We start from the raw sequence: 25,883 nt of genomic DNA on the forward strand, positions 1-25,883 counted from the left end.
TACCGAGCTATACCGGAAAAAAATGTACGATGGAATGACAGACAGAAATACCCATTTTTCTTCCTATATATAGATGTATTTATTAAAGGTAAATTGAGAAAATTGGCTATTTCTGGCAATGTATTTAAGTGTGTATCAAACTGGTAGCCCTTGGCATTAATCAGTACCCAAGAAGTAGCTCTTGGTTTCAAAAAGGTTGCTGACCCCTGCCTTACACCTCTCAGCAGCCAAAGCACACCTTATTACCTGAAGCTATCTTCTCTCGCAGACAAACAGTCCGGCTTTTAATTTGGGATTCCCATCCCGAGGTGTAATATCACCGCCTGATTGTGCTTTAACTGTTCCGTCGATACCCTCGGCCAGGGTGTGAGGCTGGGAGTCTTTATTTTGTGAAGTCGCCCGTTTTATTGTCAGTAGAGCATCTCCGGCTTGAGTCAGCAATGCACTGCTCCACTTTTAAAGGACGTATTTCCTTGAATTGCCGCCAGGGGCGCTAATTAATTTAAAACCTCTTCTCACTCCTGCGCTTACCAAAGGCATGCGGTAAAAGTAAGCATGCGCTAATTATTTTAAAACCTCTTCTCACTCCGGCACTTACCAAAGGCATGCGGTAAAAGTAAGCATGCGCTAATTATTTTTAAAACCTCTTCTCACTCCTGCGCTTACCAAAGGCATGCGGTAAAGGTAAGCACGCGCTAATTATTTTAAAACCTCTTCTCACTCCGGCACTTACCAAAGGCATGCAGTAAAAATTTGAGTGTGATGTAAGGATACCATCATGATTAGCACATTTAATAAAAAAAAAAAGGTTATTATGGTCCAACCCAGGGGTCACCAACCTTTTTGAAACCAAGAGCTACTTCTTGGGTACTGATTAATGCGAAGGGCTACCAGTTTGATACACACTTAAATAAAATTGCCAGAAATAGCCAATTTGCTCAATTTACCTTTAATAAATAAATGGGTATTTCTGTCTGTCATTCCGCCGTACATTTTTTTCCTTTTTACGGAAGTTTTTTTTGTAGAGAATAAATGATGAAAAAGACACTTAATTGAACGGTTTAAAAGAGGACAAAACAGGAAAAAAATGAACATTTAATTTTGAAACATAGTTTATCTTCAATTTCGACTCTTTAAAATTCAAAATTCAATCGAAAAAAATGAAGAGAAAAACTAGCTGATTCGAATCTTTTTGAAAAAATTTCAAAAATTATTTATGGAACATCATTAGTAATTTTTCCTGATTAAGATTCATTTTCGAATTTTGATGATATGTTTCAAATAGGTTAAAATCCACTTTAAAATAAGATTTAAATTTGATTCTACAGATTTTCTAGATTTGCCAGAATATATATATATATTTTTTTAATCATAAATTTGAAGAAATATTTCACAAATATTCTTCGTCGAAAAAACAGAAGCTAAAATGAAGATTTGAATTAAAATTTATTTATTGTTCTTCACAAAATAAAATATTTACTTGAACATTGATTTAAATTGTCAGGAAAGAAGAAGAAGGAATTTAAAAGATAAAAAAGTATATGTGTTTAAAAATCCTAAAATCATTTTTAAGATTGTATTTTTTCTCTAAAATTGTCTTTCAGAAAGTTATAAGAAGCAAAGTAAAAAAATAAATGAATTTATTCAAACAAGTGAAGACCAAGTCTTTAAAATATTTTCTGGGATTTTAAAATTCTATTTGAGTTTTGTCTCTCTTAGAATTAAAAATGTCGAGCAAAACGAGACCAGCTTGCTAGTAAATAAATAACATTTAAAAAATAGAGGCAGCTCACTGGTAAGTGCTGCTATTTGAGCTATTTTTAGAACAGGCCAGCGGGCGACTCATCTGGTCCTTACGGGCGACCAGGTGACCCCTGCTCTAACCTTTACTTATAAATGAAGTCCATGCCAGCTCCTTCTGATCAAAAGCATCAATAACTTGTTTATATAAGTCTTCCTTATCTTTCTTCAGTTTTAAAAGTCTCTCTGTCTCGATGGAGATCTTCCTTTATTACCTCCTGCTTCGATTGAAAGTCCAGTTTAGAAAAACTGCTATAAGACCGATGCTATCAGTTAGCTCGGCTCCTCAAGTGCGGGCGACGACAGAATTATCCTCGGACAACTCCCCCTCCCGTTCAGCTCCGTGGGTGATCTCTTTATCCCACCGCTGCCACCACGAAGTGTTATTGTATAAATAATACACTGGGTATTTAGGACTGGAACATGCTTTATTTCAGCCTGGTTGTTTACATAGCCAGCATCGGAGTGTTACATCCTAAAAGGTCCGTCGTGCACCACCCGCGTTACACCCGTCCCAGCACATATCACGTCACTCATTGTCACTTCTTCTGCAGCCGAGTAGTCGCAAGAAGGATCACTAGCGCCCTCTACCACCAGGAGGCGGGAGTCATTTAATGACTCCTATTTGACACACGCAGCTACGGTATGTTAATAAAACATAGCTGCTTACTGTTCTTTTTAGCATACCGGTATTCAATAGCTTGGACCTTAAATCCTTAATCTTCTTCCCTTTATGGGATTTCAAATTATCGGTATTGAAATCAGCCTCCTCCATTTTCAAAATGATGACAGGGGAAGTGTCACTCGTGACGTCACGAGTTTGACGCGGCGCCAATTCAAGGAAATACGGTACATACTTTTTTTTTATTCTTTTTTTTTAAAACGTAAATTCATATGAGCAGCTCTAGTCATTGTTGATTTAGGTTGCACATTATAGTTACAGGAACAAAAAGGGAGTTATTCGCTTTCATAAAAACGTTATCATAATGATATTATGATGTGATAAATGGGTCAAAAAACTACATTTGCTTTTAACAAAATAAATCAACTATTGTGAGTGTATTTGACCTTTCTGTATTTGTATCTGAAGCAGCAATAGCTATCCTCCATGAAAACGTACTTTGTATGATTGCATTCATTTAGTCTTAAAGTCCAGTTTGGAGAAATATTCGATCTTGGATGCAGTATATAATCCTCCAAATTGGCGGAATCATTCATTTCATTCAATTTAATTCCCAAAAATTAAACAATATTTTTGCATCCGACAAAAAAACACCCCCAAACGCTGGCTTACTCTAATAAAAATGCCATGTTTGTTATAAATACAGTTAAATAAAAAGAAAATAAAAAAAAATGCTGGCTTATGCTAGAGAGACATGTGTCTGCTAGCTTGAGTGCCCCCACTTCTCCCAGTGTGGCGAGTCAGAGTACTGCTGAGGCATTGAACTGCAAGTTGACAATATATCGCCCCCCTACCTTGAGGCAGAGGTACTTTCTGCCTCAAGACCTGCCTGAGCCACATGGCAACAAGCATGCGCTCCCTCGCACGCACGCCCAATACACACTGTGTGTAGCCGTGGAGGCACCGCCTGTGTCTGCCTCACTTCTCGTCAGCTGCATTGTTTTGATCAGGAAACATGGAATTTTCGCTATTTTGACCATGAAAATTGTCAATATAACGTATTTCCTTGAATTGCCGCTGGGGCGCTAATTCATTTAAAACCTCTTCTCACTCCTGCGCTTACCAAATACATGCGGTAAAAGTAAGCATGCGCTAATTATTTTAAAACCTCTTCTCACTCCGGCAGATATGCAGTAAAAATTTGAGTGTGATGTAAGCTTGGACCTTAAATCCTACTGAATAACTCTTAATTTTCTTCCCTTTATGCGATTTCAAATTACCAGTATTGAAATCAGCCTCCTCCATTTTGAAAATGATGACAGGGGAAGTGTCACTCGTGACGTCACGAGTTTGACCCGGCGGTAATACTAAGCATGCGCTATTTATTTTGCGAAGCCAGTAATTCAAGGCAGGCGCATACTATATGCCCGGTGGCAATTCAAGGAAATACGGCATACAGGAACCAAACCAAATTCACATAGAAAGCATAAACCAAAAGAGAAGTATTAAAACTTATTTTATTTTATTACTTCGTTTTGGAACATCTCATGTTCAAGTCACCAGGTGAGGCACGCTGCCTCACCTGCCTCACCTGATACAAATAATGGCTGCCTTTCTGTCCACTGTTCAATCTGGTTCTTTTTTTGAGTCCAGCTCAAAGGAGAATTCATGCCTTTGCAACCTTAAAATCTACCACACTTGTTATGGTGTCTAAAATGGCATTTTGGGACTAAAAGGTTCTTGGTTTGAACCTCTTTTGGGCTTTTCTGTGTAGCGTTTGCAGGAGTCTCACATTGCTTATGTCTGCTCTTTGTGTGGACTTTCTCCAAAACACCAACCAACATTGAAGTTTGATCCAAAATGTCTTAGGTAGATGATCCGTCTCTCTGCTTGGAACGGTTCTAGTTCATTGGTGTCAAACTCTGGCCCGCGGGCCAAATTTGGCCCGCCATGTAATTTCATTTGGCCCTTGAGGCAATATCAAATTAACATTATTGTAAACAATAATAAATACATTTTAATTTAATTCTTCATTTGAGCTTCTGTGTTTTTTCGACAAAGAATAATTGTAAAATATTTCTTCAAATTTATGAATAAAATTCCCAAAAAATATTCTGGCAAATCCAGAACATTTGTAGAATCAAATTAAAATGTTATTTCAAAGTCTTTTGAATTTCTTTAAAAAAAAATGTTTTCGGGAAAATCTAGAAGAAATAATGATTTGCGGTATAGCTCGGTTGGTAGAGTCGCCGTGCCAGCAACTTGAGGGTTGCAGGTTCGATTCCCGCTTCTGCCATCATAGTCACTGCTGTTGTGTCCTTGGGCAAGACACTTCACCCACCTGCTCCCAGTGCCACCCACACTGGTTTAAATGTAACTTAGATATTGGGTTTCACTATGTAAAGCGCTTTGAGTCACTAGAGAAAAGCGCTATATAAATATAATTCACTTCAAATTCGTTAGAAATATAGCTTGGTCCAATTTGTCATATATTATAACAAAGTGCAGATTGGATTTTAACCTATTTAAAACAAGTCATCAAAATTCTAAAATTAATCTTTATCAGGAAAAATTACTAATGATGTTCCGTAAATTATTTTTTAATTATTTTCACAAAGATTCGAATTAGCTGTCCCGCCGCTGTAACACCGCATTCACCACTAATACTCATACTCGTCAACCCTCCTGATTTTCCCGGGAGACTCCCGAAGTTCAGTGCCCCTCCCGACTTCCACCCGGACAATAATATTGGGGGCGGGCCGTAAAAGCACTGCCTTTAATGTTCTCTACATGTCGCCACGTCCGCTTTTACGCCATACAAACAGCGTGCCGGCCCACTCACATAATATATGCGGCTCATACACACACACACAAGTGTATGCAAGGCATACTTGGTCAACAGCCATACAGGTCACACTGAGGGTGGCCGTATAAACAACTTTAACACTGTTACAAATATACGCCACACTGTGAACCCACAGCAAACAAGAATGACAAACACATTTCGGGAGAACAACATAAACACAGCCGAACAAATACCCAGAACCCCTTGCATCACTAACTCTTCAGGGATGCTACAATATACCACCAAACCCCGCCTCAACTCAAACCTGCCGCTGAAAAGAGGCATTCAATCTGTATGTTTATTTATTATGATATGCCATTGATATTTTTTAATTATTATTATTTAAAACTCGGTTTTTGCATGGCACTATAAAGTTATATAAGCCTTGCTTGGTCAATATTCAATGCAAAACTTGTTTGGGTCCCTATTAAAGGATTCATTTGTTCAATCTCGGCCCGCGGCTTCCTTTAGTTTTAAATTTTGGCCCACTCTGTATTTGAGTTCGACACCCCTGTTCTAGTCTAATATCAATCAATGTTTACTTATATAGCCCTAAATCACTAGTGTCTCAAAGGGCTGCACAAACCACTACGACATCCTCGGTAGGCCCACATAAGGGCAAGGAAAACTCACACCCAGTGGGACATCGGTGACAATAATGACCCAGTGGGACGTCGGTGACAATGATGACTATGAGAACCTTGGAGAGGAGGAAAGCAATGGATGTCGAGCGGGTCTAACATGATACTGTGAAAGTTCGATCCGTAATGGATCCAACACAGTCGCGAGAGTCCAGTCCAAAGCGGATCCAACACAGCAGCGAGAGTCCCGTTCACAGCGGAGCCAGCAGGAACCATCCCAAGCGGAGGCGGATCAGTAGCGCAGAGATGTCCCCAGCCGATACACAGGCAAGCAGTACATGGCCACCGGATCGGAACGGACCCCCTCCACAAGGGAGAGTGGGACATAGAAGAAAAAGAAAAGAAACGGCAGATCAACTGGTCTAAAAAGGGAGTCTATTTAAAGGCTAGAGTATACAAATGAGTTTTAAGGTGAGACTTAAATGCTTCTACTGAGGTGGCATCTCGAACTGTTACCAGGAGGGCATTCCAGAGTACTGGAGCCCGAAATGAAAACGCTCTATAGCCCGCAGACTTTTTTTGGGCTTTGGGAATCACTAACAAGCCGGAGTCCTTTGAACGCAGATTTCTTGCCGGGACATATGGTACAATACAATCGGCAAGATAGGATGGAGCTAGACCGTGTAGTATTTTATACGTAAGTAGTAAAACCTTAAAATCACATCTTAAGTGCACAGGAAGCCAGTGCAGGTGAGCCAGTACAGGCGTAATGTGATCAAACTTTCTTGTTCTTGTCAAAAGTCTAGCAGCCGCATTTTGTACCAACTGTAATCTTTTAATGCTAGACATGGGGAGACCCGAAAATAATACGTTACAGTAGTCGAGACGAGGCGTAACAAACGCATGGATAATGATCTCAGCGTCTTTAGTGGACAGAATGGAGCGAATTTTAGCGATATTACGGAGATGAAAGAAGGCCGTTTTAGTAACGCTTTTAATGTGTGCCTCAAAGGAGAGACTTGGGTCGAAGATAACACCCAGATTCTTTACCGTGTCGCCTTGTTTAATTGTTTGGTTGTCAAATGTTAGAGTTGTATTATTAAATAGAGTTCTAATATCCGAGTTTTGGTACGTGTTTGTCTCCAAAACAACAGGCAATGCTCCTTTTTTGTACATGGTTTGTTTTGCTCGTTGTAAGCAGGCACCGAAATAGAAGCGGCAATTACTCAACGTCAGCAGAGTCACCCAAAACAATTCCGTTTCTCAGACAATAGTGACGTTCGCATTTCTTCTAACATCTGCTCCTGAAACCAGAGCCAGGAAATCTACCAGCTCGTGTTGCGTGGTTTTGGGCCACATTTTAAGTCCCTGACACACCCCATCGTGTTTCTCCACCTTGTTCCGAGGCCCTAGAAAAATCAATTCTTAGGAATCCTTAACCAGGCCGTGTCTCTTGGGCCGCCTGTGTCTCTTGGACGAGATTCTAAAGATGCTGTAATTACAGGTTGGTCAGACCGAGGCTCTCTAGGGTTTCTGCTGAGAGTGAAAAAAAACCACCCCAGATTATAGCCGTGTGTGTGTGTGGGAGTGAGAGGAAGCCCGGACAGCCAAAGAAGGTGGTGGATGGAGGGGGTTGAAGCCCATTCCGATTTTCACTTGCTTGTGTAAAATATCTTTAATTATGGTTGAAGTTTGTTGAGAGAGCCCGTGTAGGTCCGGCTTTTGATTTACAAACATTCCTTTTATTTGGACTGGTCTTCTAGTTTTGTCAGGTCGTTGAGTGATTCCTGACTCATGTCTTCATACATGCGAGCGGCTTTTTAGCAGTTTTTTTCCCACCGGGCAATAAACAGTTGTGATGACATGTTTACATACACTAACCATAGACATCAATCAATCAATCAATGATTACTTATATAGTCCTAAATCACTAGTGTCTCAAAGGGCTGCACAAACCACCACGACATCCTCGGTAGGCCCATATAAGGGTAAGGAAAACTCACACCCAGTGGGACATCGGTGACAATGGTGACTATGAGAACCTTGGAGAGGAGGAAAGCAATGGATGTCGAGCGGGTCTAACATGATACTGTGAAAGTTCAATCCACAATGGATCCAACACAGTCGCGAGAGTCCAGTCCAAAGCGGATCCAACACAGCAGCGAGAGTCCCGTTCACAGCGGAGCCAGCAGGAAACCATCCCAAGCGGAGGCGGATCAGCATCGCAGAGATGTCCCCAGCCGATACACAGGCAAGCAGTACATGGCCACCGGATCGGACCGGACCCCCTCCACAAGGGAGAGTGGGACATAGGAGAAAAAGAAAAGAAACGGCAGATCAACTGGTCTAAAAAGGGAGTCTATTTAAAGGCTAGAGTATACAGATGAGTTTTAAGGTGAGACTTAAATGCTTCTACTGAGTCATGTTAATGTTGGGCCTTTTAAAGATTTATTTCAAGTGGTCTTTTTCAGGGTGGGATGATTAAACAGCATACATCTGGGGTATTCAAATACATTTCTATAAAGCTAAGGATCAGGGGGGGGGGGGCAGACTCAAGAGAACCAGTGTCCTCTACAGTGGACATTTGATTTTGGTCTATTCATTTTGTCAAAGTTACAGCAGAGCTCTGCGGTATTTAGGGACCCTCTGCAAAAAAGCTATAGTCAAAGATCTGCGGCAGAAATGCGATTCGTTCACAAGTTTTTGGACTGTAACGGTCATACTTGCCAACCCTCCCGCATTTTCCGGGAGACTCCCGAAATTCAGATTAGATTAGATTAGATAGTACTTTATTTATTCCGTCAGGAGAGTTCCTTCAGGAAAATTACAATTTTCAGCACCATCCCATTCAAGTTTAGACAAAAATTACAGGGAGACAGAACAGGATCGCTGACGGGTCTGCCGGCTTCCAGCGCCCCTTACAAAAAAAGATGAGATACAGGTAAACAAGGAGGGGGGTGGGGGGAGGGGGAGGAGAAAAAAATAGAAGATTAAATAAAATGAAAAAATCGGTCTTAGCCTGGGCCTTGGAGAGGAGATGCAGACTGAGGCCAAGGGGGAAAAAAACAACTCATAGCCATAGTACTTCCATGTGTGTAAGAGGGAAACATCAAAGAACACAGACATTAAAGCAGAAGATACAAGCAGACACTTCTACATACAGCTATGAATAAAAACTAAAAGAAACATATCCACTGTGGTGGCCTCTGGAGTGTTCCACGCCACCGTCCGCTGGGTTGGAGGGAGCATGGCCAGAGACAGGAGCAGACCCAACAAAGCAACCAAGACAGCCTACTCCACTCTCGGCCAGTGTCCAGTCCGCATGGATGAGCGAGGATACGTCCAAGGTGACTGAGGTGTCCCGAAACCTGCTCAACCAGCCAAGACACCGCAAAGCCTCTCCGTCCCAGCGCTCAGTGCTAGCTCCGCAGCCCTGTCCCCTCATCCGCATCTCCTCCAGTCCCTCCAAACCGACTCCGGTGTGGCAGAGACCCTGCAGCTGGTCTCCATGGCCAAAAGGCTCCCGGGAGGCAGATCCAGAAGTCCACAAAAAAAGCACCACAGAGGTCACGAAAGTGGCACCCCTTGTCACACAGTCCCAAAGGGTCCCGGACCAAAAGGCAAAAAAATATAATAAGACATGAAAACAAGAGGGAAACACAAAAGGATGACACAAGAGCACGGAGCTCCTGCCAACAGCAGCGCCATCTTGGGGAAAAAAAAATAAATAAATAAAAAAATTCCGGGAGATTTTCTAATTCAACTGGAGCTGGAAGCCACGCCCCCTCCAGCTCCATATGGACAGCCTGTTTTCACGTCCGCTTTCCCGCTATATAAACAGCTTGCCTGCCCAATCACGTTACAACATCTACGGATTTGAATAAAAAACTGCACACACAAGGAGACGAAGCAGAAAAACGGGGAAGTTACAGCCATGGCGACGGCATCTGTAATAGAGTGATCAATGTTGTCTGTCGCCATCTCCTGGTGAATGTTGGCTATGGCGTTATGGGGTTGCTTTTTGATTGGCCAACGATTTACGTGATGTTGTGCTCCTGACAGCAAGTGAGGGAGTCTGTTCTGAAGCCCACAGTAAATAGACATAACTTCATCAATCAATCAATGTTTACTTATATGGCCCTAATTTCACTAGTGTCTCAAAGGGCTGCACAAACCACAACACAAACCACTACGACTTCATCATCTCGCCTGGTTATTGAGTACAGTTCGTAGAACTGTGTTTTTATTATTGTGTATTTGATAAGTGCCGTCTGAAATTCAACTATTTCTTTCATTTATATATATAATACAATAAATATATATAGCTAGAATTCACTGAAAGTCAAGTATTTCATACATACATATATATATATATGTATGGAAGATATATATATAAAATACTTAAGTTAGTGAATTGTAGATGTAAATATACTCCTGCCCTCTTAACCACGCCCCCAACCACGCCCCCCCCCCCCCCCCCCCCCCCCCCCCTTGGGATGCAACTCAGTATTCTTCTTCCTCCAAACACGACGAGTTGAGTTGATACCAAAATGGATACATGGATGATACAGCAGAGGATTGGGAGAATGTCATGTGGTCAGATGAAACCAAAATAGAACTTTTTGGTATAAACTCAACTTGTCGTGTTTGGAGGAAGAAGAATACTGAGTTGCATCCCAAGAACACCATACCTACTATGAAGCATGGGGGTGGAAACATCATGCTTTGGGGCTGTTTTTATGGACGATTGATCCGTGTTAAGGAAAGAATGAATGGGGCCATGTATCGTGAGATTCTGAGCCAAAACCTCCTTCCATCAGTGAGAGCTTTGAATGGTTGACCAAATACTTATTTTCCACCATCATTTACAAATAAATTCTTTAAAATTCCTACAATGTGAATTCCTGGATTTTTTTTTCACATTCTGTCTCTGACAGTTGAAGTGTACCTATGATGAAAATGACAGACCTCTGTCATCATTTTAAGTGGGAGAACTTGCACTAAATACTTTTAGCCCCACTGTATGTTTTAATCCCATGTTTGGACTCCAGTGTTCTAAGTTTGCAAAGGTTAACATGTCAGTTTGTTTACAGTGGTCCAAGTTCTTCTTTACAATTGAAGCACTCTCATGTTTTTTTTAGAAATTTGCTGCAAAAACGTACGTCTCCCTAGTTTTGAACTCAACTCTGGTGTTATTTTGGGGGTCGGATTTGGCCCGCGGGCTCCCAGTTGAATGGCCCAGTAATTTTGTCACTATGAAAGTATGACAGTCCCATAGGACCTTTGACATTCTCCAACTTGCAGCAAATTGGAACATAATTCTAGCTTCCGTTCCACAACTTTGTGAATCACTTTATGGAGAAACGGCATAAGAGCGGTATAGCTCGGTTGGTAGAGTGGCCGTGCCAGCAACTTGAGGGTTGCAGGTTCGATTCCCGCTTCCGCCATCCTAGTCACTGCCGTTGTGTCCTTGGGCAAGACACTTTACCCACCTGCTCCCGGTGCCACCCACACTGGTTTAAATGTAACTTAGATATTGGTTATCACTATGTAAAGCGCTTTGAGTCACTAGAGAAAAGCGCTATATAAATATAATTCACTTCACTATATAAATATAATTCACACAAAGAAACCAATAATTTCTGCTGAGGGTTCTGATAGTAGAAATTTGTTTTTGAGTCTCTTTTCTGTCAATAGAAGAGTCGATTAGGTCCAGAATGGGCGAAATTGAACCGTCGGTCTTTTCAAAGCATCTTTTTTGTCAAGGCACGATTAATAGAGAATAATTTCCACCTAATTTGAAGACTTCTTTACAATCAATTAACTCCTAAAGCCTTTCTTGTGCGTCTTTGAAGAAATACAGACAAATGTGAAGGCCCTGATGGCTAAAGAGTCAAATGAGTCTCTCCTAATTTAGCATCATTAGCTTCATAGCTCACCAGTGGATGCTGCTATATGCACTTTTTGCAAAAGTAATAAAAGAGCCGTCTGGGTCTCACACATGCTTGGAATCAGTGCTCATGCAATATTTTTGTAAAGAGAAAAAGGAAATGCAACATCTTTTATTTTTTTGCGGTTTAGACCTGTAGGTGTGTGTCTGTGAGAGTTGGAGTGTCACAAACAAGTCAAAGAATAATTTCTGGATGTTGTTGACCTGTTGCAATAATTTTTTGAGAAAAAAACCTAATTGCAATTTTTCTCTCCGAAACGGCGATTTTTATATTTTTATACATAAAACTGGAAGGAACACATGTTACTTTTAGAGGGTCTAACATATTCTTGTCACAAAGTGCCACACATTGAAACAAAATGCAATAATTTACTTAAAAAATATTCGGCTTTATCTGAGCTTTTGTCTACATCAGAGTCACCAAGCTTTTTGAAACCAAGAGCTACGTCTTGGGTACTGATTAATGCAAAGGGCTACCAGTTTGATACACACTTAAATAAATTGCCAGAAATAGCCAATTTGCTCAATTTACCTTTAACTCTATGTTATTATTAATAATTATTGATATTTATCTTTGTGGAAACACTGATCATCTAAATGATTTCTCACAATAAATATATATTTTTGATGACATGTTTTAAATAGGTTAAAATCTAATCAGCACTTTGTTAGAATATATAACAAATTGAATGTATAACAAATTGGACCAAGCTATATTTCTAACCTTGTCTCTTTTCATCGCATAATTACACAGTAATTTGGACATCTGTGTTGCTGAATCTTTTGCAATTTGTTCAATTAATAATGGAGACTATAAAGAAGAATGCTGTTGGTGGATTGCAGCTGCCTTTAGCACCGAAACACAGACAGTGTTTCTCTACGTCAACCAGCAAGTTTTTGGATGGGAAAATTGTGATATTAAGTCAGCTCTTACCGGAGACTTCAGTGGATTATGCGACATCATCCAGCAGTTCAAAAAGGCAGCTGTGATCTTGGCTCCTCGGCTTCTCTGCGTTCACCGACTTTCAGGTATGCCTTTACAATCTTACTAAAACTCTATAAAAACGATAAGCAGATAAGGGATCTTCCAGAATTATCCGAGTAAATGTGTCTAATTACATCTGAAACACTCGCACTGCCGTCGCCTTTTCTTTTTTTTTAAACTTTTTTTTTTTAGTGCCTCACTCTAACTTTCCTCATCCAGAAATCTTTCATCCTCGCTCAAATTAATGGGCAAATCGTCGCTTTCTCGGTCCGAATCGCTCTAGCTGCTGGTGGCCATGATTGTAAACAATGTGCGGATGTGAGGAGCTCCACAACCCGTGACGTCACGCGCACATCGTCTGCTACTTCCGGTACAGGCAAGGCTTTTTTATTAGCGACCAAACGTTGCGATTCATATCGTCGATGTTCTCTACTACATCCTTTCAGCAAAAATACGGCAATATCGAGAAATGATCAAGTATGACACATAGAATGGACCTGCTATCCCCGTTTAAATAAGAAAATCGCATTTCAGTAGGCCTTTAGGCGGGTAGAGACCTTTTTCTTGCTGTTTTCGAAGCGGGACACGAACAAATTCTGATTGGTAAAAAGTCTGTCACTCAAATGCCGGAGCTGGCGGAGAAAAAACTAACAAAAACGGTTATTAATCGCACTAGTTAAATTCTCGATTAATCTTGCAGCCCAGGCTCAGTTGATGATCTGCTTTATTAAAAGCTACACATTGTGCATGTGTGCTTTTTGTGAGATCACACACAAACACACTTTGTTGTCAATATTTGTCTCATCTTTTGAAGCAATGACCTAACAGCAATCTTGAATATGTTCTGTCTTACATCAACATCCAAAGCAGCGACACAAATTCTGTTTTTCTGCAAAACACCTCCCTGTTTGCCCATTAGCAGTGATTAATGTAATTCGTATTTTCCCCTCAAACAACTTTAATTCTTGCAAAAATAAGAGCATATTTGTGGAAAGCTTATTTAACTGGAGGGTCGGGAGTGTTCCTCTTCAAACATGTTATTTAGGAACGTGAAAAGTGCAGCGACATGATGTCATTCCTGTAACAATCCTCCCATTGATTTCTGGCATTTTCACCTAATTGCCAAAATACAAATATTCCAAGGTGACCAAACGAATACAAATATTAACATCTCGGTCAGGACGCCAGAATACATTTTTATTTGCACTTTTCTGTTAGAGGAAATACCACTAAAATGCAAGTAAGGGGGAATAATTCACACACTATATGAGTCATATGTCCAACAACGACAACATTGATACATTTTACTATATCTTCAGAGGACAATATTATAAATATCAACTTGGATGTACAGTAAAAGCCAAAAGTTTGGACACACCTTCTCATTCAATGTGTTTTCTTTATTGTCATGACTTTTTACCTTGTAGATTCTCAGTGAAGGCATCACAACTATGAATGAACACATCCATCCATCCATCTTCCGCTTATCCGAGGTCGGGTCGCGGGGGCAACAGCCTAAGCAGGGAAACCCAGACTTCCCTCTCCCCAGCCACTTCGTCTAGCTCTTCCCGGGGGATCCCGAGGCGTTCCCAACGTGTCCTGGGTCTTCCCCGAGGCCTCCTACCGGTTGGACGTGCCCTAAACACCTCCCTAGGGAGGCGTTCGGGTGGCATCCTGACCAGATGCCCGAACCACCTCATCTGGCTCCTCTCGATGTGAAGGAGCAGCGGCTTTACTTTGAGTTCCTCCCGGATGGCAGAGCTTCTCACCCTATCTCTAAGGGAGAGCCCCAAACTCATTTCGGCCGCTTGTACCCGTGATCTTATCCTTTCGGTCATGACCCAAAGCTCATGACCATAGGTGAGGATGGGAACGTAGATCGACCGGTAAATTGAGAGCTTTGCCTTCCGGCTCAGCTCCTTCTTCACCACAACGGATCGGTACAACGTCCGCATTACTGAAGACGCCGCACCGATCCACCTGTCAATCTCACGATCCCCTCTTCCCCCACTCGTGAACAAGACTCCTAGGTACTTGAACTCCTCCACTTGGGGCAGGGTCTCCTCCCCAACCCGGAGATGGCATTCCACCCTTTTCCGGGCGAGAACCATGGACTCGGACTTGGAGGTGCTGATTCTCATTCCGGTCGCTCCACACTCGGCTGCGAACCGATCCAGCGAGAGCTGAAGATCCCGGTCAGATGAAGCCATCAGGACCACATCATCTGCAAAAAGCAGAGACCTAATCCTGCGGTCACCAAACCGGAACCCCTCAACGCCTTGACTGCGCCTAGAAATTCTGAAGACAACTGAAGACATGTTTTAAATTCTAGCTTCTTCACAACATCCATCCTTTGCTCTGATTACTTTTTCGCACACTCTCTGCATTCTCTCAATGAGCTTCAAGAGTTAGTCACCTTAAATGGTTCTCACTTCACAGGTGTCCTTGAAGCTCATCCAGAGAATGCCCAGAGTGTACAACACAGTAATCACAGCAAAGGGTGGCTATTTTGAAGAAAGTAGAATACAAAACATCCATCCATCCATTTTCTACCGCTTATTCTCTTTGGGGTCGCGGGTGGCGCTGGTGCCAATCTCAGCTACAATCGGGCGGAAGGCGGCCTACACCCTGGACAAGTCGCCAACACTGATAGACGGTCAACATTCACACTCACATTTACACACTAGGGCCAATTTCATCCATCCATCCATTTTCTGCCGCGTATTCCCTTTGGGGTCGCGGGGGGCGCTGGTGCCAATCTCAGCTACAATTGGGCGGAAGGCGTCGTACACCCTGGACAAGTCGCCACCTCATCGCAGGGACAACACAGATAGACAGACAACATTCACACACTAGGGCCAATTTAGTGTTGCCAATCAAAATTTATTGCCACCTTTCCCAACTTATTTGTCACGTGTTGCTGGCATGAAATTCTAAAGTTAATGATTATTTGCACAAAAAAAATAATGTTTATGAGTTTGAATATCAAATATGTTGTCTTTGTAGCATATTCAACTGAATATGGGTTGAAAATGATTTGCAAATAGTTGGACTTTGTTTATATTTACATCTAACACAATTTCCCAACTCATATGGAAACGGGGTTTGTACTACCAGACTTTGACAAACTGAGTAAAAACAGAATGTAAGTGTTAACTATTTAATACCATTTTTTAAGTTTCTTTAATGTTCTGATATGAAATTGTTGAAAAAGCCCATGTTTGAGAAGCCTAGTCTTAGTTCCAACAGTTATGACATGTTTAGAAATTCATCATGTCTGTCAAATTTTAGAAGCCAATGTGGCCCCTGAGCCAAAGACTCTGCCCACCTACGCTGTAGTACATAGTACACTGTATACTTTCTTAATGGGAGTCCTAAAATAGCAGTCAGGCCGTAGTGTGTTTACCCCTCAGCGTAATCGATGCAGACAGCTGTAATGGTGTTTGCACTCTGCAAGGTTCAGAGGCCTTCCTGGCGCAGTCATTTTGTGGCATGTTGGTGTGCCCGCCAAGCCAGCAGACGGCTTCCCTCCGCACTATGTTGCAGCCTGCATACTTCTCAAATTGGCAACAAAGTGCCAGAGTTGCTTGATTTTTTTTTTTCCCCAGAAAAGGAAACGCTTTTGGCCCTAATTTGCATCCAGAGGATTTGCAGTGGAAAGATGTCAGGTTGAACACTTGTTCAGCTTGTTTGTCCCGATTTAAAAAAAAAAAGTTGCTTCTATAAGGACAGGGGTGTCCAAATTGCGGCCCGCAGCTAATCGTTTACCGGCCCCTGTCGCATATTCTGCAAAAATTGCAAAATTAATAGTATTGCAAAAATAAAAAATAAACATTCAAAAAAAGTGGAATGAGGGGAGTTCAAGTACCTAGGAGTCTTGTTCACGAGTTAGGGAAGAGTGGATCGTGAGATCTTCAGTAATGCGGGGCGGTATAGCTCGGTTGGTAGAGTGGCCGTGCCAGCAACTTGAGGGTTGCAGGTTCGATTCCCGCTTCCGCCATCCTAGTCACTGCCGTTGTGTCCTTGGGCAAGACACTTTACCCACCTGCTCCCAGTGCCACCCACACTGGTTTAAATGTAACTTAGATATTGGGTTTCACTATGTAAAGCGCTTTGAGTCACTAGAGAAAAGCGCTATATAAATATAATTCACTTCACTTCACTAATGCGGACGTTGTATCGATCCGTTGTGGTGAAGAAGGAGCTGAGCCGGAAGGCAAAGCTCTCAATTTACCGGTCGATCTACGTTCCCATCCTCACCTATGGTCATGAGCTTTGGGTCATGACCGAAAGGATAAGATCACGGGTACAAGCGGCCGAAATGAGTTTGGGGCTCTCCCTTAGAGATAGGGTGAGAAGCTCTGCCATCCGGGAGGAACTCAAAGTAAAGCCGCTGCTCCTCCACATCGAGAGGAGCCAGATGAGGTGGTTCGGGCATCTGGTCAGGATGCCACCCGAACGCCTCCCTAGGGATGTGTTTAGGGCACGTCCAGCCGGTAGGAGGCCACGGGGAAGACCCAGGACACGTTGGGAAGACTATGTCTCCCGGCTGGCCTGGGAACGCCTCGGGATCCCCCGGGAAGAGCTGGACGAAGTGGCTGGGGAGAGGGAAGTCTGGGTTTCCCTGCTTAGGCTGTTGCCCCCGCGACCCGACCTCGGATAAGCGGAAGATGATGGATGGATGGATGGATGGATGGAATGAGGGGAAATTTAATGAGAAAAAGTGGCAATGTTGACACAAAGCTGCCATGCAGGAAGTTTTTTTTGTTCCTTTTGTCTTTAATTTCTTTTCTTTTTCCATTGCTTGAAAAAAAAGGACAAAAAAATCTATGTTATAATGAATTATTACTTAAAAATTATTACTTAAACATTTTGTATGTGGAAAATATATTGCATATGTTGTGTGGTTGCCATATAAAAACATCAAAGTTTTGACACAAGGGCATAAAAGAAACAAAATAATAGTTCAAACTTAAAATCGACAGATATATCGGAAAGTTGATCTTGAAATTTAAGTGTTAAAAGTAAAAAAAAAAAAACTAATAAAAATGTATCACTTTATGAGTGGGGAACCTTTCGGATCTCAAATATATTTAGTAGGATTTTATTTAACTTTTCACTGTGATTACTCAAAAATGTTAAATAATTAAAATCCTGCAAGGTACTCTCCTGAAGGAATCAATAAAACATCTTTCTATCTATCTATCCATCCATCCATCCATCCATCCATCCATCCCCCTCTCTCTCTCTCTCTCTCTCTCTCTCTCTCTCTCTCTCTCTCTCTCTCTCTCTCTCTCTCTCTCTCTCTCTCTCTCTCTCTCTCTCTCTCCATCCATCCATCCATCCAAATACTGCATATTTCAGTTTTACTATAAAAACAAAGTTGTCTTTGACAGAAAAGGCATAAAACCTTATTTGTTTTACTTGATATCAACCTCAAGTTGATATATTTACTTTAAGCATTAAATAAAAAACAATAATAATAATTTGACTTATTTGTGAGTGTGAATGTTGTCTGTCTATCTGTGTTGGCCCTGCGATGAGGTGGCGACTTGTCCAGGGTGTACCCTGCCTTCCGCCCGATTGTAGCTGAGATAGGCGCCGGCGCCCACCCGCGACCCCGAAAGGGAATAAGCGGTAGAAAAATGGATGGATGGATTTAACATTTTAGTGACTGAGACCCTCTATGCTCGCCAGGAGCCTTAAGGATTGAAAAAAAAAAAAAAATCCACATATTTTGTTATGCTTTGAAAATGAAAAATATCAAAATGGCCCTCGCATGCTTAAATTTTTCCATTCGCGGCCCACTGTGGAAAAATTTTGGACACCCCTTTATTAGGAAAATGTTTGACGTCCTGCAATAGCAAGATTTGCACAGTCCATAAAACAAGAGATATCTGAAAAGAGAAAAAAATCTCCTTTTACAGCTCACTTTAAACCCCAATGTTTTATATACACGGGCTATATTTGAAGTAGTTTAAAGTCACTGCCAGAAGGTTGACTATGTTTGGTGGCCGAGTAAGAACACGTCTAATGTGCATGTGTGTGTGCCACAGTTGATTCTTCCCTGTGTGGCCAGGTTACAATGTCAAACAAACACATGCCAGAGTTTATCTTGTAGTCACTATGACATATGGTCAACAGAGTATATCTTGTAGTCACTATGACATATGGTCAACAGAGTATATCTTGTAGTCACTATGACATATGGTCAACATGGGGTCACCCGGGTCACCTCACAAGACCACGATGATGTACACTATGTGTGTCACCAGACTCCTGATGCCACCTTTTCCTTTTCTATTTGTTTCTCGACAGAAAAATATGGGACACCAAGGTCGCAGACCCTTCAACGAGGTAGGTAGAAACTGTAGTGCAGGGGTCAGCAACCTTTTTGAAACCAAGAGCTACTTCGTGGGTACTGATTAATGCCAAGGGCTACCAGTTTGATACACACTTAAAAAAAATTGCCAGAAATAGCCAATTTGCTCAATTTACCTTTAACTCTATGTTATTATTAATAATTAATGATATATATCTTTGTGGAAACACTGATCATCTAAATGATTTCTCACAATAAATATATATTTTTGATGACATGTTTTAAATAGGTTAAAATCTTTGTTGGAATACATAACAAATTGGACCAAGCTATATTTCTAACAAAGACAAATCATTATTTCTTCTACATTTTCCAGAACATAAAGACATTCAAAAGATATTAAAATAAGATTTAAACTTGATTCTAAAGAGTTTCTAGATTTGACAGAATAATTTTTTAAAAATTTTAATCATAATAGGTTTGAAAACAGAAGCTAAAATGAAGAATTCAATTTAAATGTATTTATTATTATTTACAATACCTTTTAATATATATATATATAATATGTATATATACATATATATATATATATATATATATATATATAAATATATATATATATATATATATATATATATATATATATATATATATATATATATATATATATATATATATATATATATATATATATATAAATATATATACATATAAAAATTGATATTTCTGTCTGTACATTTTTTTTCCTTTTACGGAAGGTTTTTGTAGAGAATAAATGATGAAAAAAATACTTAGTTCAACGGTTTAAAAGAAGAGAAAACAGGAAAAAAAATGAAAATTAAATTTTCAAACATAGTTTATCTTCAATTTCGACTCTTTAAAATTCAAAATTCAACCGAAAAAAAGAAGAGGAAAAACTAGCTAATTTGAATATTTTTGAAAAAATAAAAAAAATAATTTATCGATCATCAGTAGTCATTTTTCCCGATTAAGATTAATTTTAAAATTTTGATGACATGTTTTAAATAGGTTAAAATCCAATCTGCATTTTGTTAGAATATATAACAAATTGGACCAAGCTATATTTCTAACAAAGACTAATCATTATTTCTTCTACATTTTCCAGAACAAAAAGACATTCAAAAGACATTAAAATAAGATTTAAACTTGATTCTAAAGAGTTTCTAGATTTGACAGAATAATTTTTTTTAAATTTTAATCATAATAGGTTTGAAAATATATTTCACAAACATTCTTCGTCGAAAAAACAGAAGCTAAAATGAAGAATTACAATTTAAATGTATTTATTTTTCTTTACAATACCTTTTAATATTTATATATATATATATATATATATATATATATATATATATATATATATATATATATATATATATATATATATATAAATGGGTATTTCTGTCTGTACATTTTTTTCCTTTTACGGAAGGTTTTTGTAGAGAATAAATGATTAAACAAACACTTAATTGAAAAGTTTAAAAGAAGAGAAAACAGGAAAAAAATGAAAATTCAATTTTAAAACATAGTTTATCTTCAATTTCGACTCTTTAAAATTCAAAATTCATCCGAAAAAAAGAAGAGAAAAACTAGCTAATTTGAATATTTTTGAAAAAATAGAAAAAATAATTTATGTCATTTTTCCTGATTAAGATTAATTTTAGAATTTTGATGACATGTTTTAAATAGGTTAAAATCCAATCTGCACTTTGTTAGAATATATAACAAATTGGACCAAGCTATATTTCTAACAAAAACAAATCATATCTTCTAGATTTTCTAGAACAAATTTTTTTAAAGAAATTCATAAGACTTTGAAATAAGATTTAAATTTGATTCTACAGATTTTCTAAATTTGCCAGATTTTTGGGGGGGAATTTTAATCATGATAAATTTGAAGAAAGATTTCACAAATATTCTTCGTCGAAAAAACAGAAGCTAAAATGTAGAATAATATTAAAATGTATTTACTATTCTTTACAATAAAAAAATAAATTATCAGGAAAGAAGAGGAAGTAATTTAAAAGGTATTAAAAGGTTTATGTGTTTAAAAATCCTAAACATTTTGACCAAAGAACCACCATTACATGTTATTTAGACCACATGGAAGTGTTTTACATTTAGAAAAAAATAATAAAATTTAAAAAATAAAAAATAAATCTGCGATGAGGTGGCGACTTGTCCAGGGTGTACCCTGCCTTCCGCCCGATTGTAGCTGAAATAGGCGCCAGCGCCCCCCGCGGCCCCGAAAGGGAATAAGCAGTAGAAAATGGATGGATAAAATAAATAAAAATCAATAAAATAAAATTAATGTATATGAATAAAAAAAATAAAAATAAAATAATAATATGAGTCCTTTAATGCGCCCTATAATCCGGTGCGCTCTATATATGAAAAAGAGCAAAAATAGACCATTAATTGGCAGTGCGCTTTATAATCCGGTGCGCCCTATGTTCCGGAAAATCCGGTACATTTAGTAAGACCGATAAAGTTCTTTGCTGACACATATTTCAATTTCCCGGGCCATATAAAATGAAACCCCCGTTTTTAATACTTAGGTTGAGCATCATGGCCAAGAAGAAAGGCTTCTGGATGGAGAAGGTCAACTGTCTGGGCAGTGAGAGCACGCTGTCTGAGTGCCAAGGTCAGCTGTCTATTCCACGTAGCCCCGCCCCCTGTAAGAACGGCCGACACGCTGTGGTCAAATGTCTGCCGGGCCCTCAGTTTTCCAGAATCTCCTCTGGGAGACCTCAAGCCCCCAATGCAGTTGTGGTAAGACGGTGCTGAATAGCTTCTACCGCAAAAGTGTGTGTGTGTGTGTGTGTGTGTGTGTGTGAGCTAACAGATTCTACCTCCTCCGTGTAGCCGGTGCGTCTGAAGGCCGGACCCAGGCTGGGCGAGGGACGCGTGGAGGTGCTCCGAGACGGAAAATGGGGGACAATCGTGGACCACATGTGGGAGCAGACCGCGGCCAGCGTGGTGTGCAGAGAGCTGGGTTTTGGTACTGCCAAGGACGCACTGCCAGGCGCCTTCATGGGACAAGGTGAGAGAGAATTGATTGATTGATTGATACTTTTAATAGTAGATTGCACAGTACAGTACATATTCCGTACAATTGACCACTAAATGGTAACACCCCAATAAGTTTTTCAACTTGTTTAAGTCGGGGTCCACGTTAATCAATTCATGGTAAACAATGAAAGTGTTATGACTCGGCAATATGGAAGTCTTTTATCAAGCAAAATGGTATCCACAGAAGATATGAGACCTTTGCAGAATTCGCTTAAAAGGGGAACATTATCACCAAACCTATGCAAGCGTCAATATATACCTTGATGTTGCAGAAAAAAGACCATGTATTTTTTTAACCGATTTCCGAACTCTAAATGGGTGAATTTTTGTCAAATTAAACGCCTTTCTGTTTATCGGTCTTTTAGCGATGACGTCAGAACGTGACGTCACCGAGGTAACACACCCGCCATATTCATTTTCACATTACAAACACCGGGTCTCAGCTCTGTTATTTTCCGTTTTTTCGACTATTTTTTGGAACCTTGGAGACATCATGCCTCGTCGGTGTAACAACACTAACAGGGAGGGATTCAAGTTGCACCACTGGCAAGAAATCTGCCGCCAGACCCCCATTGAATGTACCAGAGTGTCTCCACATTGGACCGGCGATGCTAAGACAGACATGGCACAGAGATGTATGGATAACCTGCAGATGCATTTGCAACGATTAAGTTTCAGTTTCAGTTTCTTTTCAGTCTAACAAAAACATATTCAAACATAGATCCCGATTAACATGACTGAAACAGGCAGAAGCAAAAAAGCTTATATGCCCAACATAATTTTTTTTACATTCAATTAAGTTACCTTTTCTAATAATTCTGCAACACAAAAGGAAATATAGTCATTCAGCATCCACATTCAAGCTGCCCCCCAACAAACAATACAAAAATATGTACCTACACACATGCATTTTGTTGTAAATAGATAAACATACATACCTTCTAAATACAACATTTAACCAAACAAACATACATTTCTAGTTCGCATAACTTTTTAAAATACATTGTGACATGTTTTTTTTTAAATTAAATACTGAGTCACTCATTTTTATTTCTTTACCAACATAATTCCACAAAGTAACACCGAGAACAGATAAACATCGACGTTTAACAACTAGTCTTGCTTTTGGTAAAATAAACTTAGATTGTATTTGCTGGTCTGTAGAGAGAAGTATTTTTGAATTCCTTCTAGAAGAGTATTTATTTTTGCTTTGAACATTATCTGTGTTATTTTATAATAAACAATATCTTGAAATTTCATAAGTTTTGATTGAACAAATAATGGATGGGTATGGTCATAATATCCTGCTTTGTTTATTAGCCGTACAGCTTTTTTTTTGCAGCAAGTCAACAAAATCACAAAGGTGAGTTTTGTTGATGTTGTTGACTTATGTGCTAATCAGACATATTTGGTCGCAGCATGATTGCCAGCTAATCGATGCTAACATGCTACGCTAATCGATGCTAACATGCTATTTACGCTAGCTGTATGTACATTTGAAACTAGATACCCACATTTAATGCGAAACAAACACTTACCAATCGACGGATTTAAGTTGCTCCGGTGTCACAAGATGCGAAAGTCCTGATCGTTTTTGGTCCGCACATTTTACCGGCGATGCTAAGACAGACATGGCACAGAGATGTATGGATACATTCTTTTTCCTTTTACGGAAGGTTTTTGTAGAGAATAAATGATTAAAAAAAACACTTAATTGAACGGTTTAAAAGAAGAGAAAACAGGAAAAAAAAGAAAATTAAATTTGAAACATAGTTTATCTTCAATTTCGACTCTTTAAAATTCAAAATTTAACCGAAAAAAAGAAGAGAAAAACGAGCTAATTTGAATCTTTTTGAAAAAATAAAAAAAATAATTTATGGATTATCATTAGTAATTTTTCCTGATTAAGATTGATTTTAGAATTTTGATGACATGTTTTGATTAGGTTAAAATCCAATCAGCATTTTGTTAGAATATATAACTAATTGGATAACCTGCAGATGCATTTGCAACGATTAAGTCAACAAAATCACAAAGGTGAGTTTTGTTGATGTTGTTGACTTATGTACTAATCAGACATATTTGGTCACGGCATGACTGCCAGCTAATCGATGCTAACATGCTATGCTAATCGATGCTAACATGCTATTTACGCTAGCTGTATGTACATTTGAAACTAGATACCCATATTTAATGCGAAACAAACACTTACCAATCGACGGATTTAAGTTGCTCCAGTGTCACAAGATGCGAAAGTCCTGATCGTTTGGTCCGCACATTTTACCGGCGATGCTAAGACAGACATGGCACAGAGATGTATGGATACATTCTTTTTCCTGTTACGGAAGGTTTTTGTAGAGAATAAATGATTAAAAAAACACTTAATTGAACGGTTTAAAAGAAGAGAAAACAGGAAAAAAAGGAAAATTAAATTTGAAACATAGTTTATCTTCAATTTCGACTCTTTAAAATTCAAAATTTAACCGAAAAAAAGAAGAGAAAAACTAGCTAATTTGAATCTTTTTGAAAAAAAAAAAAAAAAAAATTTATGGATTATCATTAGTAATTTTTCCTGATTAAGATTGATTTTAGACATGTTTTAATTAGGTTAAAATCCAATCAGCATTTTGTTAGAATATATAACAAATTGGATAACCTGCGGATGCATTTGCAACGATTAAGTCAACGAAATCACAAAGGTGAGTTTTGTTGATGTTGTTGACTTATGTGCTAATCAGACATATTTGGTCGCGGCATGACTGCCAGCTAATCGATGCTAACATGCTACGCTAATCGATGCTAACATGCTATTTACGCTAGCTGTATGTACATTTGAAACTAGATACCCACATTTAACGCGAAACAAACACTTACCAATCGACTGATTTAAGTTGCTCCGGTGTCACAAGATGCGAAAGTCCTGATCGTTTGGTCCACACATTTTACCGGCGATGCTAATAAGGCAGCCATGCTATGGGCCACTTCATTAGGTACACCCATGCTATGGCCGTATAACGTCAATAGCTATTCGCTCAATAGCTTCAATTTCTTCTTCAATTTCGTTTTCGCTATCTGCCTCCATACTCCGACCATCTGTTTCAACACATGCGTAATCTGTTGAATCGCTTAAATCGCCGAAATCCGAGTCTGAATCCGAGCTAATGTCGCTATATCTTGCTGTGGTAACCGCCATGTTGTTTGTATTGGCAGCCCTGTATGACGTCACAGGGAAATGGATAGTAGTTTCGAAGATAGCGAAAATAAGGCACTTTAAAGCTTTATTTAGGGATATTCCGGGACCGGTAAAATTTTGAAAAAAACTTCAAAAAATACAACAAGCCACTGGGAACTGATTTTTATTGTTTTTAACCCTTTTGAAATTGTGATAATATTCCCCTTTGATCTTGAATCAGCATCAACAGTCTGACTGACTTACCAGATAAGATCATGTCAGTCTGGGGCCCTTTGAAGTTTTTATTGCTGAATTTCTGGATGTGAGTGTCCTGATCCAGGATGATCAGGTGTGCAAACACTGTGTGTACACACACACACACACACACACACACACACACACACACACACACACACACACACACATGACCTCTAATACCATACACCGCAGTAGTTTATTTAAGCTTTGATAGCTGAAATCACCCGCTGAAAGCCTCCGGCCCGTCCTTGCGATGAT

General features: G+C 39.4%; 1 protein-coding gene across 1 annotated transcript in view; it reads left to right on the forward strand.

The window, feature by feature from the left end:
* loxl4 (lysyl oxidase-like 4) overlaps nt 1-25,883 on the forward strand; it is a 97,340-nt gene that overhangs the window by 15,736 nt on the left and 55,721 nt on the right. The window contains exons 5-7 of the mRNA XM_061910218.1: nt 19,102-19,140; nt 21,682-21,895; nt 21,989-22,166. Of these exons, the coding sequence (XP_061766202.1) occupies nt 19,102-19,140; nt 21,682-21,895; nt 21,989-22,166 (431 nt within the window). The remainder of the gene's footprint in view (nt 1-19,101; nt 19,141-21,681; nt 21,896-21,988; nt 22,167-25,883) is intronic.

Source organism: Nerophis ophidion, linkage group LG09 (assembly GCF_033978795.1).
Source record: "Nerophis ophidion isolate RoL-2023_Sa linkage group LG09, RoL_Noph_v1.0, whole genome shotgun sequence".
NCBI lineage: Eukaryota > Metazoa > Chordata > Actinopteri > Syngnathiformes > Syngnathidae > Nerophis > Nerophis ophidion.